This window comes from Chaetodon trifascialis, chromosome 20 (assembly GCF_039877785.1).
Source record: "Chaetodon trifascialis isolate fChaTrf1 chromosome 20, fChaTrf1.hap1, whole genome shotgun sequence".
NCBI lineage: Eukaryota > Metazoa > Chordata > Actinopteri > Chaetodontiformes > Chaetodontidae > Chaetodon > Chaetodon trifascialis.
In genome coordinates this window covers 6,940,299-6,960,011 of record NC_092075.1, presented here as the reverse complement: position 1 = coordinate 6,960,011, position 19,713 = coordinate 6,940,299, and the positions used below count along the sequence as shown (strand labels likewise).

Genomic DNA, 19,713 nt, shown 5'->3' with positions numbered 1-19,713 from the left:
GCGCCAGTGACACAAGTTTTCCCTCGTTAACATGTTCTCAGGCTTTAGAGTCTCCTGATTGCATACGAATGGCAGAAAACCTACTTACTGTACTGATTGCTCTTGGATGTGCGTTGTATTTCTCTGTGCGCAGTCAGCTGCTGTGAGTGCATGCGTGTTATAACGTAGAGTAGAGAGGAATTCAACTGAATCGAACAGATGTTTATATCAATGTGATTATGGCATCCATTTGGGGATTAGGCTGAAGATAAAGCATGGCACAGTCACCATCATATTGTGGCAAAACCATTCTTCCTGCATAAATACACACATCACAGTCGTGATATGATGTTGATGTGCTTGTTAACACCTAAATGAGACTATTTCCATGGTGTGTCCCATTTGATGTCTATAATCAGTAGTATATTATATCAGTCGTTGGGGTCTTATGTGGTTTGGTTGTGGTAATACCGTCACCATATGACACCAGATGACAGCTGTGGGCAGAGCCAAGTAGCACACAGCAGAGCAGGTTAAATTAGATTTGCACTGTCTCCCTGCCATCCATCTCTACAATATCCTTCAGATGGGCCCAGTCCCAGTTACAGCCCGTCCAAGCTCCTTTGCAAATGCACAAAATTGCTTTGGAGCGGAAGGGGAGAAGGGCCGAGGGCATGGGAAGCAAAGGACGGACAATGAAGGAGGGCGAGTGGAGGGCAGGGGGTTCAGAGTGCTGAGAGCCAGAGATTTTTCAAACTCTATATAAGAAGCTAAAAAAATATCAGCGTGGGCCTTTCCAGAGGCTCTCTGAGGCAGGTGTAGCACCGCAGCGACACTGCATCAACATAAATATGACTTAAAGGTCTGTTCGGTCATGAGAAAGACTGTAAGATGCGTTCCTGTAAGTGGAGCCTTGGCAGTGGCTCCACTGCATTCTGACAGGGCAGGCGTGAGATGAATTACAATGAACACGAGCTCGCTCTGCAATCCGGATTAAGGATTCACTTAAGTGTCCATGTCCTTATGGCCCTCACATCCATATTCTAAACAGATCTGTCATCAGCTCACAGCACTGCAGAGGATATAAGCTTATAGTGAATGAAAATATCATAAAGGGCTGCATGCTCCACATCTGACAAAATAATGGCATAAACATCCTGATTCCTCTATTTTTTTTAACGTTTTTTTACTTTCTCAGCTCCTATTGAGGAACACTACTGACGTTTTGACACATAATTAAAGTAGCAGCAATAATTATCTTTGTCTTTAATATAAAATATAGTTCACAATTTCATGAGTTCATGAGAGGAAACGGGTGCACTTCTGCTTCAAAAAGGGCCGTAAAATTCATCAGAATAATGAAGACACGAATAGATTCTTTCGCTTTTTTCCCGCTGGAGAGGAACCAGTTTCCTCAATTTGCTTTCGGGAAACAAACAAATTACCACCTCATTACTCCGTGGTTCAGTTAATCAGTACTTTTTAATTACGACTATATTTAATTGAGGATGTTGGATTTGAAATAATAATTTTGGTGCCACTCAGCTGATCATAATTCAAAATATAGGCCTGTTTTATTCTTGTCATTGATTGAAAACATTTACCTGCATTATAAAACATGAGTCGTTCAGATTTATTTGCCCTTTTGAAAGAACATTTACCTGTTGACCTTTCGAGGATTAAAACACAAAATATGTCCAGTCCTTTAGTAAAACTAATCAGGCTTTTAATAAAATGTTTATACATTGACAAACTTTACCCTGTCATTCTCTGTCATCACAACATTTCTGCAAAGGTGAGTCACACAGCTGCACGCTGAGCCTCCAGATGTTACGACTGGTCAGGCATAATGGACCCACATCAGGGTTTTAGGAGAACTGAAAAAACGACTTTCCGATTGCCAGATTGCGCCATTATCAATCACAGAAATGTCATGCAGTTTTCCAAAATTACATTTCGCCGCCCTCACACACAGTGAAAACAAGAAGCAGGGAAGCTCCTCCCTTAATAATCCCCTTTAGCAATAAACTACAAGCCAATTAGAAACACAACAATCAGCTAAAAGAGATAATTGCACATTAAATACTGCATAAAAAAACACATCAAATAGCATGATATGATGTAAAACAGCATATAAAAGAAATCCACTGTTGAGTACCTACCAGACAATTCCCTGAGCTCCGGAGCCAATGGGCTTTAAATTCTGGTAACGTTTTAAAACTGTGAAGGTGGAGTCTCCCACTTCCACACTGTAGAACTGGTTGTCCACTTTGCTTTTGCTCATGTTGTAATGTTTGGCAATATATGACACATCCACTTGTTTTCCAAAACCCTGCATGATGTAAAGACGACAGAAAAAAACCACGTTAGTGCTGATGAAGATGATTTATGTGTTTACTTACCTGACAATAAATAATACCTGGAAGGGAATCGTTAAGTCATAAAAGAACAGCAAAAGATAGCATCGGTAAATCAGTTAAATAATCGAGTCAATATGTATTTAGCTGCTGCTGCATCAACTCTGTATTTATATGAGTCTATGTTGGTAATTTTCCAAACAAAACGCGCGTTCGGGGGCAACTTGGTAAAACTGGAAAGGTCACGTAAACAGGACAGGACATACAGGACAGCTGAGCTCACACTTACACTGTTTCCATGCAGAAATGTAAACTCTACAATAGCCACGGAAGGACAATAGTGCCACTTCACTGTATTAACTAGACTAAAGGCATTATTCTTTTATGAACGTGCACACAATAATCACGCTATAATTACTTGGGCTGAGCAGTTGAACAAATGGTGCCACAACAAAAATATCAGTTAATTACAGACTGGGTAATTACAACACAGCTCACAGAGCAAACAAAGCTGTGTGTTACTGAGGGGAACAAGTTTGAAACACTCCCCACAAATGGCATGAAAAATTAATACATGTCACTGCAATACATTTAAATCCAACATAGCTGGCAAATCATCCAAAGCTATGATCTAATTATTCCAACACACTGGACTGCAGCCTTTACTGTGCAGCCAGCGGTACCTATAGCGGCTACCGAGCAAAGATACACGTGCATGTGCGATGCAGACACTCCATGCAAAGCGTCTTAATAAGTTGAGCTACAGCGGAATAGCCTGTAGCAAACCACGCAATCCTCACACACACTTGTGATATAGACCGCACGGTTTATGAAATTACATCCCCACAGGAGTTTTTCATTTCCACTGTTACAACTCAAGAGGAGGCGAGCGATTAAGCTCCAGGTAGGAAGTCTCTTCGCTGCCTTTGTCTTAAGTTGAGATCACAGTGTCAGATAAACACTTGAGGTGTTGAAAGTAATGGAATATCCGGTCCACCTGAATTAATTTTAGCTTTGCATGAAATTAATTTCAGCACAAGGCTGGGAACTATTCCGATTCTGAAAAAGATCTTTTCCGCGAGATATTAACACTAGAGCTCCAAATTGCTGGCGGAAAGTATTTTGGACTTCAAATTAAGAATTTAACAGGATTATGCTGCATTTTATCGTCATTCTTAAGGAAATGCTGCAAGTGTTTGTTAACTCTGTTATCCCACTTTTCACACAGAGGAACACAACAACAGCACAACATACAGAGCAATGAAGGGGAAGTGGTAGTGAATGAGTACTGTACCTTTTTTACCTGTAAGGAACACACACCTGACAAAAGGCTATCTTCACATCCAGGATTGGTTGGCTGCAGTTATATAAGAAATGTCTGCTCATAAATACCTGCAAGACACAAAGACAGGAGGGCCAGAGTCAGGGAGTGAGTGTGAGCTGCAATCTTGCATATATATGAGGGGAAATGAGCTGACCCCGAACAAACTGTGCTCACACAGACAGCCGAACCTTCATCATCATCATACACGACATATACAGTGATGGAATCCTTGCTTGGTGTAGGATTGAATCTTCCCAGAAAGCACACTGCACTTTTCTCTCCTCTCTGTCCCCATCAGTCTCAATAAAGGTGAGAAAAACAACAAGTCGCCACTACCCACTCCTCAATATACAAGAATATATCAATTCTTCACAATATCATGGCTACAGTGACCAATGTCGTTGTGTTTCAAGATGCTGGCATGACTTGGGTTGAAAAATGACTTGAACAGCTGGTGCTACCAAGGACTGAAAGACAATATGTCTTGTGTTGATGACTTCCTGGCAAGCTGAACCTATTATTTCTCCTCCTTGTGCTCGTATTTTTTTAGCCCCCTAGAGGAATAGATTGACATTTTGTGAAACATGTAGATGAGAGGACTGCTATCACTAAGTGGCGGAGACGAAGTATTCCGATCCTTTACATAAGCAAAAGTACTAATACCACACTGTGAAAATACTCCATTGAAAGTAAAAGTCCTGCATTGAAAACCTTGCTTAAGTAAAAGTGTTATTATCAGAGAAGAAAACTTGAAGGAACAGGAACACTTAATCTTTCATTTTATCGGACAATTTCAAATTCAAAATCACCAAATTTGGAGAAACATGGTTTTCACTGGACAAACAGGGTATGAAAAACAATAATCTGAAAAGATGAGAGACGTGGGGGAGTAGAAGTATAGAGTTGCATAAAATGGGAAGTACAAGTACCTTGATATTGTACTTAAGTACAGTTCTTCAATGAATGTACTTAGTTAAATTCCACCACTGATACCTCGTTAAATATGAAGCAGCCCATTAGCTTAGCTTAGCATAAAGACTGAAAGCATGGAAGCAGCTTGTCCAAAGGTAACAAAATCAGCCTACCAGCATCTGTGAAGCTCAGTGATTAACACCTACTCGCACCATGAAATAAGTTTATTTCCTTTAAAAAGCTTTACTATGTATCCCGCTGAAAGTCTACATGTACAAATGTAGATATATCTATAATATATATATTATTCAAAGAAGTGAAATTTCTGGCTAAATAGAGTTGCTGAATGAGAAAAATAGCCCAGTCAACCAAAATAATAAATATTTCTTCTCCTCATTGACATTGTATGCACTTACACTCACATTATATTACTTTGACACTAAACTCATCAACCTCTTCAACCTTCAGGGGACCTGTGAGCTGTGAGTTTATTTAGAAACTGACGAGATTATGCACGCAGTTTCACAGGGTTATATTTAATGCTGCTTTCAAACATGCAACAAGCTCTCAAAGAGCTTCTACTGTCAGGCATTGCATTTGCATAAAAACTGTGCAGCCAAGTTTGGAGGCTTTTACTGTGAAGTAGCCCAGCAGCTAATGGGTCGATTTGGTTTAAATGTAGGTTTGCACATTTTCTGGAGCCTTTTCATTGGCAGATGAGCTCAAAATATTTCAAGGGAGGAATACAGAGGAAAGCTCAGAACAATAGCGGCTCCCACGTGAAGCAGGAGATAGATAGGCAGCAGCCATTGCCCACAATGACTCTGGCTTCAAGGGTTTTCCAGGTAATGAGGTTCCCACTGTGCTAATGATCGTGTCCTCTGAATAAATTGATATGTGTCGTTAATGTTGGCAGTGAAACTAATAGCGAAGCAATTTTTGCAACAAAATGTCCCCAAATGGTTTGGTGTGTCCTCATTTTCCACAGAATCCGGAACAGCAGCTGAAATGACGCGGCTCTGCAATTTGCCGTCAGGAGGTAAATGCAGGACGTCTCGGACACGAAAGCATCAACATCCTCCAGTAATGTCGCAGGCGAGGCTGTAGCGTCTCCTCTAAATCCAAACAGAGCAGCGTTGCCGTAACAAGAAGATGTGGGGCATAAAGGTGTGAGATATCTGGTTTGGCCTATTTAGGTTGACCTTCACGCAGAGATGTGATCGCTGACATTCCCACTGAGTGTGCTGCATTTGTATGGGCCATATGCCAAAGCAGTGCACGCCCTCAAATGTGGATTTATGGACTGATTCATTATAGTACCTGTATTACTGGAGGAAGCAGAATAATCACTCACCGACTGAAATGAGAGTCAAAGGAATAAAAAGATGAGGAGGAGGCATAATAAAGAATGAGTAATAATGCACAGGGCAGGGTATGATGTGAGGGTTTTAGCAATCCTTTAAACTGCTGCAGTCATTTCACATCACAGCTGCATGTTTGACATGAATAACACTGCTGCCATGACATTAACCAGCACAATATTTGCTATTAATCTAATAGGTCAACACTGAATAAGCCCTGCCACCTTGCTAGCTACATCTGTGCTGCTTTAATCTTTAGCCATCTGTGTACATACAATATTAAACCTATCACACTGCCAAAATGTTTGTCTTCCAGCAGAACACACTGTACTGATTCAAACACTGCCCGGATCTTCTATGGAGATGATATTAGGCTGTGTGGGCGAGCCGAGGTAGCTTGCTAGTTAATGCTTCATTCATGCACTAACACTGATGATGGTGGTTTTGTTCTTATTTCACAATATAATCACATAATATCACTTTAAAACAACAACATGAATGTAGAAATAGCTCATAAAGTTGCTAAATCGTAACTGACCTGTTCAGTAAATGGCTGATTAATCCATTTTGAATAGCACTGACCTCTCAATAACAGGACAAATATATGCTCAATATGTAGTTTCACCAGAATGAACCCTGCCTGGATGTACTAAACAGTAATGACACACAGCGCTGATAAAAAGAAATGGCCTAATTCAACACAATATTTGGTGAGAAAGAGAGAAAAACAGAATCACAGTTTTTTCTTTTTGTGCCCTTTTATATGTTTCCCATTTGAACTGGACTTTCATATTCACTAAAAACCTGACCAATTGTCCAGAAAATATGGAGCACAACTGTAAAACTATGCAGCATCTTAACTAAAGGCCGCAAACAATTTACCTAGGAGCCGTCATTTACACAGCCTTACAATAATGAGTGAGGAAGCGGCTGACTGTCGTGTCACGCAAAAGACAAATTGATTTGTGTAATGATCAGGAGCCGCCTAATCATGGAGATGCGATGAAAATGACAAATCAAATCACGCTACAGCTGTTTATTCCCTCTGTGAGGCCGACAGCAAGTGAAACGGCACATTCGGAGCTTGTTTGTTCAACCCTCTGACCAGATTCTGCTGATCACGGTTGAAATGCTGCTCTGGTTGCAGCTAGGACCACACTCAGCACCTTTCCTTAACATGTCCATATATCAGTCTGTCTACAATATGTCCCATCAGTACAAACCAACGCCAGGTGATTGAGAGGTTGAGCAGGCGGAAACAGAAGCAGTTTCACAATAAACTTATCCAAAACTACTTCAGTATAGTACAAGATATATTTTAAAGTACATTTCAGCTGTACATGGAGCCTTGTCCTGCCATTAAGTCCGTGATGGACTGACAAAGACTGTCTTTAGCGGTGAGGATCAGTCAGTGCCAGACAACAAAACTGCTGATCAACTTAATTTACATTTAATGAAGGCTGTTGCTGATAAAACTCGTGCAGCGCTGCTCCGTGTGGGGCTCAAAGTCTCCATAGAGTGGTATTTCCTACCTTCACAGGTCTTCTCAGTGCTGTTTGTTTGGTAACTCTAGTAAAAACTACAGCGGCATATCGCTTTAATCCCAGCTGGAACTGATGCTGATACCTTTTTGATACCTGTTTCCATGCACACAATTTGGCTGTACCCAAATAGTACTGAGTTTCAACATCCAGCTTTACTGCATGTGAAAAGATGGTGCCTTGTCATGCCATGGTAGCTTGATCTCCAGTGAAAGAGCAGAAGAGAATCAAGCGGAGTTAGATAACCTTTGCACAATAAGAGCAACAACCCCAGTTCTTTAAGTTTTCCCTCCTGCATACTGCTCCTCCGGCTTCCACGGGAGTGTTGCTTAGTGTTGCATCAGAGTTTAGGAAGCAACAGTGCTTCTGCAGGATGTACAGGAGCTCTGGACTCTTTGCAGCATAGATTGTATAAAATTGCCTATTTGTAGCAGTCAGCAGGATGTTAGTAGCGCTGGCATATCCTTCCTCTGGTATTGACTGTTGATGTCTGATAGCGCATTTTGAATTTCGACCAGCCCGTGATCACAAATTCAAAACAGTTAAGAGGCAACGGCTGATTTTGTACCGGCTCTCTCTGTAAGCAGGCATCCGAACATACTGTGCTACACTCAGTGACATTTTCTTCTTATGAATACATGAAAGATGTGAAGTATCCTGCACACAAGCGCACCCAAACGCAGCTCTGTGTCACACACACAGACTGAAACAGTCACACACATTCACTCGGGCGTCTCTCTCTTGCAAACACATTCAGACACAAATGCATTGCACAATAACAAAAGGCCAGGTCTGTTACACTGATGAGACAACTTTATTAAGAAAAAAGCTCAAGAAGCTCAAGAATGAAAGAAAGAACAAGACACAGAGAGGAGGAATTAATTATCTTGAACGGGCTAATGCATGTTACTGATACAGCAGACCATTAATCTCCAGTGCTGGCCTTGCTGATGCTGAATTGTGCTGGTGTGTGTGCATGCATGCATGCGTGTGTGTGCTCTGCAGTTGTGGCTGGTCCTTGGTATTTGGATCCTGGGCATTCTGTTACATCCGCCCTTGTGGGCACAACAAAGCCTCAGGCAAACCAGTGATCACGCTGCAGATTTGGGAGGCAGGATCTTCCCAGCAGTATTAATCCTGGCATGATCTTCAGTAGGATACTTTCAATTTTCTGTTTTAGATTAGTGCGTAGCCAAGGGCCTCTGATTGGATGGCTGCAGGGTCAAGGATTGAGAGCCACTACTACGCACTAGTTTCCTAATGTCTTTCTGTTTATGCTGCCAATACCTTCATTTGTTCTGTATTTGTAGGTTCGTTAGCAAGTCATACAAACAGTGTCGCACCTATAAAATCAGCTGTGTTGATTCTGTTCTTATTAATATTGGATTTTATTTAGATGTAACCACCAGTGAGGGTGGCCTTGCAGCCATATTTCCAGCAGTTTGTTGACACTGCTGTAGCTCCTTACGGCAGGTGAGGGATATCCATCCTGTCAGAAATTGTCTAAATCTTCGTCTCTAAAGCTGACGTGAGCAGTTTCACCCACTCAGATGCTCCTGATCACGGTCTGAACGTGAGTGCAGCATTATCAGAGAGGCCAAAAGGTAAAGAAAATTATCAGGCAAAGATGAACACGCAAAACATTCAGACGTATCAAACACAGGTGTAAGTGAAAACATTACCAGCGGCTGGATTCCTTTTAGGTGCACCAGAGACTGGTGCCGCTGTAATTAATGACATAAACGATGGCTCCATTGCATCTAAGTGCTCCGGTAAGACATACCACTGAGTCAGGATGCACAATACCAGGAATATAATAACTGGTATGTGATATGGTAAATGTCTATTATGCATGCTAGCTCACTGTACACTTAAATAGAACAGAGCTAATTTTAATATTATGAGTTACAACTGTGATATTTCTATGACTATTACAATGTTTGCAAAACAAAGTTTGCTGGTAGTGAAACAGAGCATCTGTCTGATGGGATAAGAAGTTAAAAGTACACACGGACAGAATGATGACACATTTACTCACAGATATTACACTCGTTTATGCAGTGGACACATACCAAAGCCCTATACCTGATTAACCAAAGCACAGCAGGAGAAGAATGGAAGTACCTGACCCTATAATAAAATGCAAAACACCCATATAAACATTTTACTGTATGCTAGCCAACAAAGGTGTGACCAGCAGAATGACATCAGACAAAAACACGACTACATGACCACGTTTTTCTGCTACGACACAGCAGGTCTGATTCAAAGCTTTTTAGTAGTGAGGCTGAAGACATACACACTATTATTAAAGGACAGGATGTGAGATATTTCCCATGTGTCATGAGAGTCCATTTCATTACTTGATGGAGGAGTGCAGCCAGGGGACACATCATGCCAATATGGAGTGAAAATGTCTGTGTGTTTGACTAAAAATTGATTTCAGAGAAAGACTGGTAGTGAAATACCTCAAATGTGAAAAATAAATCTTAATGTTTTACACAGATTGCTCAAAAAAAAAAGGAAAATCTTGTCTTGCATTTAATAATAGATAATATGTGGCAACAGTGTTACAGCAGCAGGTGTTTGAAATAGATGTTCAGACTCGGTCCACGTTTCGCTCAGGCTGGGAAGCTGTTCAATATCAAAAGGATAATGTCGCACTGCTGCGTCCCAGGTTGCAAGTCATATAAAGGAACAGAATCTGACAAATTGTTATTATTTCACCGCTTTCTGATTGGTCAGCAACTGAAAAGACAATGAAAAGTGAAACTCTGAAGAGAAATTGGGACAGATTTCAAGATAAATTTACATACTTGATTACCTGTTAGCTACCGTTAGACAACAGCTAATGTTAGCATGCAACCACTTCCTGGCTAACATTAACATTTGAATAGGAAAGATATGAATAAGTTTTGAAAGATCACCTTACAAATTTAATATAAAGCTTCCAGAATTTATTCTTTAAGTCCCCAAAAAGAAACTGTAGCTCCAAAATTAGGCTACATACAAACGAAAACAAAGCACATTCAGAAATACTTGGTTTGAACTACGGCCACGCCTCTCACTGGGCAGGTAGCCAATCATACTATTGGGTTGGCACTTGAGGTAGCCAATCAGATTTCAAGTCCCCCGTCTGCCACGCCCGTTAAGAAGTAATTCATACCTTTCCAAACACATGTAGCACTAGCAAATAGTAATGTTAGCTGTTGTAGCTAAATGATTATCAAATATGTTGTTTTACTTTGAGCTTTGACCCGATGTCCCTCCAGATTATCAGTCTTTTCAGATGCTGATCCATCAGGAAGAGGTGAAATAACAACGATTTGACATACACAGCAGTATCCTTTTTTAAAACAGTGAGTGTGACGTCACAGGAAAATGGCTGCCGCATGACTACAGGCTGTAATGAGGTGCATCTATGAGCAGCCATTAAATCCCACTACCATCCACTCTGCTCTCAGTACCCATTTTACAGGGTGTTTCTGAGTGCAGCCCATGATATAACATACACAGGAAGACGTGTCAGTGTTTCAGTCACTGCAGCCACACAGGGTTTAAGTTAAAAGCCAATATTTATGTCTGTATTAAATAGATTAATTGACTGCTGTAACACTGGAGAGGGAGTGATGAAGCACAATGTGCCTGCCTACATGTCCACTCCACAGCAGTGTTGTTGTTTCCTGTCGAATCCATCTTTGCTTCCTCTCCTCTCCCTGCTCGCCCTCCCTCCGTCATGCTTTCATTCAGCTTTTTGCCCATTTTCTTAATGCCATGGAAAGCGCACCACAACATGCTCCGTGTACGTCTTCATTCTCCCCTTCATCCTCAACAATGATGAGAGCCTGCGTTCTCCCTTTTCCTGCCTCTCTTTTGTCCCTCCCTAGCTCCCACCATTCCTGCTCCCAGGCTCCCAGTCTCACTGCAACCGTCTCCCCTCCCCCTCCCTCAGAGCTCCATTGTGAGTGTTTGGTTCAGCAGCCTCAGCCTCTCCTGCAGTATGCAGCCTTGCCTTGCCTTTACTGTGCAGCCTGAGCCAAACGCAGTACAGCCTCCCATTCGGGCTCAGGGGAGGGGAAGGGAAGCACTTCAAACTGCAGATCCAGCCAGGAAAACAAGACAGCGCTGACTCTCGAGCTCATCTACAGGCTGTGAGAATCTGAATGCTCGCTGACATCTATTGATTTGTTTCTTTACAGCTGAAATACACTTATCCCCTCTGTCTCTGCTCTCGTCTGTCTCTCTCACACATCCCTTTGATTCACTTTGAGTAAACAACACACATGTAAGATGAGGAACTGCTTACACTGCAATTTTCTAAGCAGCATGGTAACAACATATATAGCTTTGGCAGGTGCATGGGCTCGTCCAACTGATTCACAGCTTTCCTTACAGAGCCTGAAATCACATATTCAGTAGAGGAAGAGGACAGGACTGGAGGAAGCCAGGCAGCCTCCTGAATGCTCATCTGTGAAAACATATCTTTCGACATGATCACAGAGCTATTCTGATGCAACGGTTACGGTGGACAACGCACTCTAAAATAGCCCACTGCTGCAAAAGTATGTCTATTCTCTCAATGGATTGTACCACACCTTGAGCTAGATGCATTAACATTGCATATGCCCAAATCATATGTGCATCCAAATAACAAATTGGATTATGGATTTTTTTTTTTCTCCTCTGCTGCTGTGCATTTAGCTTCAGCAGTGATTAGTAACACAAATGTTTAATGTGAGCAAACAGAGAAAAATTGTGATACAAGGCAGGTTGTCAGTGTTGTATTTAGTCTGGAATGAATGACCCCTCTAAAATCCTTCTGATGGCCTCTGAGTTGCTCCAGCGTCTGACCCTTAGTGACTCTTAATTCTCTTTACAGATGTGCTGCATGGAGATTGGGACTGAATCTAACACAGCTTAAAGTCTTGCACTCAGCTGTCTGCAAAGAGCAAATAAAAGCTGCATATTTGTCAAATCAAATCCAATTATGTAACTGTGCATCTCGCTCTGTGGGCACATTTCTCTGTTTGTCTGTAGTGGTAAGCAACACTACAGCCTCGGGGAATCATGCAGCAACAGTTTAATTTTATTTAGAAGAATATTGTTTATAAAATCTAACAGAATAAGGCTTTAGTATCACTGAACGTGATACGAAAGAGTTTTCCTCATACAGCTTTCAGCTCACATCTAAATATGATCAGACAATGTAATAAAACAGTTCAAATAATTATGTGCAATGTAATATCAGCTGTTCATAAAAGCACATTTTGATCAACATAAAGTAGGGAAATAAATAAAGCCCATTTGCTTGAAAACACAATGAACTCATTCCTGCTAATGCAAACACACCAGCTAATCATACTTAAGATGATATTACTCTGGTGGCAGCACATCTTCACAAAGATCATGACAGGGTGACGATTTCTCTCATATAACCTCTTTCTTAACCTAATTATTCATCTAGCTCCTATTGGCCCTCCCTGTTTAGTGCTGTTCCGTGACACAACTGTTGAATTGAACAAATCTGAGGTCATATTTGAGCTACGTTGAGGGGTGGCTTATTAAGACCAGCCAGGAACAACACTCAGCCAGGGTCACTGGGTGATGACAGACTACACCAGCGCTCCTCAGTAATCCATCCTCTTCTAATGACGACTTTGACCTTCCATATAACAATAAGACCCACCACAGAATGACTGCCAAAAGACTGATGAGGACATTTAAGTAATTGATGGTCAGCGAGAACTGTTTTGGAAAAAGTCCTTCAGCCTCCTTTAATCTTCACACCATCTACGCTGAGCTGGTTTGGTATTCAAATGTATATTATGCAACATTTCCTCATTAAAATGTTAAAAACAATCAGACTTATGTTATCTATTTTCATGAGTTGTGTACTTGCACTATCCCGCATGTTTCCTATTAGGGCTGCAGTGGCACAATAATACTGCATTGAACAATTATTATCAGTTACAATGAAAACAGAAGGTTTAACCAGTGCTTTATTATATCTATTGTGTCCTGACAGACATGAAACTTCAAACCAATGCCTGTTATTTTAACAACAACATCAGCTGTGAGCTTTTAAAATAATGGTGTATGTTTGGACTAGATAGAATCGTGGTCGTTTCACTATGAAAACAACAACTCCCATAATTCCACGCTACTTCACCACGCCACCAAACGACATCTTTTCTTATTGTTTTGATTGAGAGATGCCTCATTGCATTGTTTCTGAACACATTGGTGGTCTTACATTTAAATAAGTGTTATAAAGATGCCGGCTGTGTCGTCTTCCAGGCAGCGCTAGAATTCATAAAAACATTGGAAAATATTCCTTTTGACTGCATTTAACAAATGTATTGATTTCCAGCACATGTAATTCAAATCAATTTCTCACTAAATCAACATTTCTGTTCCTTTATGAGCAGAAACGATTGTTAAGATCACCTTTAAATCAAAAACACTCAACACTTCTCTGTTTTACTTCCCTGTAAACTCAATATATTTGGGTTTTGGACTGTTGTTTGGACAAAACAAGGCATTTCGTGACATGTTGCAGGCCAAACAAATAATCAAATAAAAACAACAGCAGATTAATTGATAATGAAAACAATCATTAGTTCCTCACTTGGCTGATTAATCTTGCCTGCAATCCGACCATTATCTCATCTTAATACATAGCTTGGTTCTGTTACATAACACAGGATTAGTATACTGATGCTCCCAAGTCTGCAAAACAAAGTGGAATTAAAATGCAAGCATCATGTGCTGCAAGATAACATTAGCCTGCTGTTGGCTATTTCCATTGATGATTTCCCATTGGATAAACAAGCTGCCTTCCCAAAAATCAATATCAGTGAATATCATTTCGTGCAGACCTGCAGTGGCTACTACCTCAAATAATACAGATGAAGCTACTTTAGCTATTCAGCAGACATACTGAAGAGCCGTTCAAGACACATGATTTGCCACAAGCTGATGATGAAGAAGAGGATGAGGAGAGGCAACCTATTTATCTATTAAAAGAGAGATGACACTCCACTTCAGCCCCTGCAGAAACACCCATAAAAAGCTTTGTTTAATTGTTAAGCGTGTTCCCTGCAGCACTTTCACGAGCATGGAAGCCTGCTCCTGAATAATTCAGCACCCAAGGTCACAGCGCTAAAACCTCTCTCCTCTCTGTCTTGAACATGGAGAGTTTGTTGTGACACCTCTAAACCTTCCCCGGCTCCCCTGCACAACACCGGTAATTAGTCTATGGCCGTGGGCACGCGGCAAACAAGGATGTGGAGGAATGTGAATTTTGAAAACATAAACACAACAAACTCGGTTGTCTGTGTTCACAAATGCCTGAAAGCTGCATGTGATGCACTCAGAGCACCTCTGTATGCAGGCAGTGTGGGTTTCCATTCATATAAAACGTCTTTCTAACAATCCATGCAGAAGCACGTCCAAAACAAGGCAGATTTAGATAAATTACCTTCCTCTGTAACTTCACCTCTTCTAATCCAGTGTGTCCTGCACAGAACGCAGCCCACATTAGGGTGAACAGCATCCCATCTCCTCTGCATTATGATTGCTTCGAGTGATGACAAAGCCTCCACAAACACTTAAAGCTCCAGCACCAAAACCACCACCATGGAGAAAAAAAATACCTGTTCGCCTGTAAATCAGCTTAACTACACTGGCTGTCTGCTTTCCAAGCACTTCTGGTGGCGAGGAGGCTGGTCCCACGTCCCTGGCGAAGTAGCGATGGTCTGCATAATGCACAAGGTGCGCAGCTGACTTCTGAGGGGGAGGATGGACAAACTCTGCATGCAGGCCTGTACAGTACGTAGCCCATGTACGCCTTGTGTTTTGAAGAGCATCAGTCACCCGTCGTCCATTTGCACCACTCCTGCACTTCTAATCAAAAATGCATTACGTGCTGCACAACAGTCAAGAGTGAGAGATTAGTCGGGATAGGTGGACAGAAATAAACGCCTGATTAAACAGGGCAGATTTTAAAGTCACAATATGCAGTGATGGAGATAAGTAGCCTGGATAGCAGCCTATTATGTGATGTTATTTCTCGTGTCCATTTTGCCACAAACTAATGGATAAGCTGTGATGTTTCAGCCTCCAGCGGGATGTTTGTGTGGATGGAGATGGAGAGCGGACGCACAGCGTTTTGTCAGGTCAAGACTAACGCCATAATGAAACCCCCGCACTGTGCTGCTTGTTCAGCATCGGTCAATGTACCAAGATGGGGATCTTTTTCTATCTTTTTTTCTGATGGCTGTCCGCTCCCCGCCGAGGCATCGCTAGTGGACTTCATTAACCTTCCCCTCCAATCAATATTCATCCCTCCACCCTCCAGGCAGCTGGGGTCCAAGCATCCACATTAAACTAACCCACCCGGGCCTTACCATTCCGTGCCAGCTGATGACGATCCCAGTCCGGTGACAGTCCTTTTCAAAACATCCCGACGGGAAACATCGCGGTGACCATAGCTGAGGGCTTCATTTAAACGTTCATAAAGATGACGACGAGGCGGGGGGGAAAAAAAGACCCCCCCAAAAAAAACAGGCGATGATGAAAGGGAAAAAAAAGCAGAGGTGGACGGAACCGAGGCTTGCTGATGCTGAATCACTCTCCCCCCAGCTCACTACCTTGCAACCATTGTGCTGCAAGATGCTGGCTGTACCATTGTGGACCTACCAGAGCCGAGAGAGAGGGAGGGGAGAGGAAGGGGGTGTAGGGAAATATGTTGCCTAGCAACGGAACAGGAGCCCGTCTGACGTCAAATGTGGAGAGAGAGAGAGAGAGAGAGAGAGAGAGAGAGAGAGAGAGAGAGAGAGAGAGAGAGAGAGAGAGAGAGAGAGGGAGGGATCACATGGATTCTGCCTCTCTGGACGGGAGGGGCGTGTGGGAGCATCTCTCTGATCCCCCCCCCCGCCCCGTCCCGCCAGTGCGATCATGAGAACCAGGAGAGCCAAGAGAGGTGTTACTGCTTAGGTTTGCCTCGCTGAGCTGCCCACATCTCAGAGCTCTCACCCACCAACTAATTCAGCCACCAGAGAGCACAACAAAACATTTACTGACAACAAGAAGTAACTGGTCTGTCTGTGGTTTTAATGGTTTTTTATATCAGGTCAATACAAGTGAGGTGAGTGCCTGCGGGAAGAAATGATGTGAAAATGCTCAAATCATTTCTGCATGTTTCCACAAGTTGTTTTTTTGTTTTTTTTGTTTTTTTTACATTAATTATTTAGTTGTATTTAATTTAAAACGATTCTTTAATCTCACTCAAACAGCCCTACATGCTGTGGCTTTGTCTCCACGCTGTAATCTTTGATAAAAGGGGGGAGAGGTAAGATGTAATGTTTCATTGCTATTCATAGAACTGTTATTTGGCCGTATAAGGCCCACAATTTGAAATAAAAGCCTTATCTATATCATCACATGTATTTTAATCACTCTGAACCTTCTGTTTTATTGTATTGATTTGTAAAAAAAAAAAAAAAAATGCACTTGTTATATTTTCCATTACAACCTGGCGTATTGTTATGAGTCCTCTTCATTTTTTATTTATTTATTTATTTATTTAGATTTTTGGAAACAAACGCCTTAAATGTTCAGAGGACAGGCAATCAAATCCCTTTGGCATCGTTCATCCCATCTGTAAATGTGTTTGGATTAACAGCAGCACGCACATGCCAATGGCCCTTAAAGCCTCGGGTCACATCTGTACAGCGCGACATGCTTCGGCGTCCACCTGGTAGTCCATATACAGAACGCACAATCCAATTCTGAAATGCCAATTTTAAAGCAACATTAACTGATTGCTTTGTTTTGGTCTCCACCGACTTCTGAGGAACGCGTGTGGACACCGGCACCGGGAGGACAGTTGCAGCCTGACAAACTTGAATAACATTTCTGTGAGCATCGGTGTATGAGGAGCAGTAAACGAGCTTTCCAGCGTTTCACCACACTCCACACAATAACAATGCATTGATTAAACAGACTGCAGACCAAGGGAGATTTAATTAACTTTCTAAAGGCAGACAATAAGGTTGTCTGGCTGCTGACAATGAGACACGTCCCAAACGCACTTTCATTACAACTTATGACACTGTGGACCTCGATAGTGGTGGGAGGTAATTGAAATAATTCTTCTATGGATTTCAAGCTTGCTTCATGTCCTCAGGCAGCTGCAGTCTGTAGCATTGTTATTGTTTCAGATTTGCTTAAGTGACTAGTTGTCGAACATTTACCATTTCGGTGTTAGAAATGCTTTGCACCTCAGCGACAGACATGCATGATCTTGCTTGAAAGGTCAAAAGTTCTTCCAGATTCATGTCCTGACTGTCTTCCTCATTTTAAATTTGGATCCTGATGCACCAAAAATCCAACATGAGATCTGCTTATCTCGCTCCATTTAAGTATTTTTTGCTGTAACAGCATGTTTTGGCCAATCTTGTCTTGTGATAATAAGAACTGAATACAGTATGTGAAAAGGTCAATACTCCATCCTTCCATCCAGTTGTATTTGTATAGCTTCCCACTTCCTGTAATAGCTACAAACTCCTAACAGGGTTTGCTATGGTAAGAAACAGAAATCAAGGCTGTTAGGGATGTGATGTACTCCCAGATTGGCTCAAAATCTGCAGTAATGTACCCAGACATAAGCACTGACTAAGCATAAAAGGGTGTTCAAAAAGCATCCGACTGCCTGTCAGGGGTTCTCTCAAACTCATTTCCTCAGCCCATAAACCTGTGCTGGGAGTGTGCCATTCTGTGCCATGCGGGTTAAAAGCATGAGCCCGTGTTCCTCAGGCTAGCACCAGCACAAAGATCAGCTCAGTCACACAGAGCCAAAGATCATATGGGGAGTGAGCTGAAGAAGCCGGTCTCTTAGCATTACACAGCTATGTCTTGCCAAAACCACAGAGACTGAGTTGATCAATGTTAACACTCAGCTTCTCCACAGGGCAGCCTTACAGTGAATCAGAGCCAGAGGCTGCCGCCTTGCTCCGGTCCATTCTAGACTCATTCTGCAGTGAGGTAAGCCACTTGAAAAACAGTAAAAACAGCGGCCAGTAAAGTCAGCTCACCGAACATGCCTCTGCGTTAAATTCAGCAACACTCATCATCTGAGTAGGAGGACATCCGCTCGAATGAGACACATCCAAATCAGCTTTTATAAGCTTAGCTTAGACTGATCTGGGTGCTTCAGGTAGGGCACAAGCCTACACGACCACCAGCACCACAAACATTAACCTTCCTGTAAGCTGTCATTTACTGAGCTGTGTTGCTTATTGATGTCTTACTGTTAACTGTACTGATGCTCCATTACTCGTGCTTTGTTGCTTTTTATTACTAACTGTGCTGTTTTATTTCTGGTGCATTGTTTTTCATTTTATGATTTTTTTTATTACTGCTCTTTTATGAGTTAAGGTGACCTTGAGTGCCATTAAAGGCACCATTGAATACAGTGTATTGTTATCATCATCATAATTATTATTATTATTATTGTTGTTGTTATTATTATTATTATTATTATTATTATTATAAGCCTGCATTCATTTCTGACGGCTCTCTGCCACTTTATTACCAGATGTGGCAAGTTTTTGTTTTAACTCTACGTAGGCCGAGGAATTTCAAAGGCGGTGAAAAAGAGCTCCAGGAAAGTTTTTAATCCTCTCCAGCTGGACCCAAACGCTTAACTCACCAGTCAGCAAACCACATGCCTTCAGTCTACCAGGTGCCCCACATTTGCATGACTGTCAGAACAGGCATAGCCAGCCACTCTTTCAAAGCTTCAGTGCAAATCGCCCTCGGGGCTCAGACCAGCACTGATGAGGATGTATTAAGGAGAGCACTGACAGAAATAGAAGGAGGACGAAATCCCAAACTCAGAAGGCCTTGCTCACACTTTATGAGACATTACTTACCCGGACCCCCTTACCCTGCCACTCCTCTGATGGGGCCACTCTGCCTCAGGTAGTGTGCGGAGATAAAAAGCTTTGAGTAGAGGGAGACACAGCACTGACAAAACACTCAGGCAGCAGTTTATCAAACTGATGAACGTCAGGACAGCTCACATACCAAAGAAAAGACTAGTGGTGGAGTGTAACTAAGTGCATTTACTCAAGTACAGATTTGAAGTACTCGAGTACAGTACTTAAGTAATTCTTGCAACTTTATACCTTCATTCCGCTACATCTCACAGGCAGATATTTTACTTCTCACTCCAC

At 41.9% G+C, this 19,713-nt stretch overlaps 1 protein-coding gene across 31 annotated transcripts in view; it reads right to left on the bottom strand.

Annotated features, from left to right (window-relative positions):
* The window catches only part of mapk10 (mitogen-activated protein kinase 10), a 37,443-nt gene extending 21,253 nt beyond the window's left edge, over window positions 1–16,190 (bottom strand). For 7 of the 31 annotated variants that reach the window (XM_070988463.1, XM_070988461.1, XM_070988460.1 and 4 more), the window contains exons 1-3: window positions 15,883–16,181; window positions 3,631–3,728; window positions 2,142–2,311 (exon numbers count right to left, since the gene is read on the bottom strand). In XM_070988463.1, coding sequence (XP_070844564.1) covers window positions 2,142–2,263 — 122 coding nt within the window. In that variant the 5' untranslated portion in view covers window positions 2,264–2,311; window positions 3,631–3,728; window positions 15,883–16,181. Of the gene's footprint in view, window positions 1–2,141; window positions 2,312–3,630; window positions 3,729–14,954; window positions 15,848–15,882 lie in introns of those variants that run through there. The other 24 variants (XM_070988454.1, XM_070988452.1, XM_070988450.1 and 21 more) reach the window with 19 other exon arrangements.
* Between the last annotated feature and the right edge of the window lie 3,523 nt (window positions 16,191–19,713).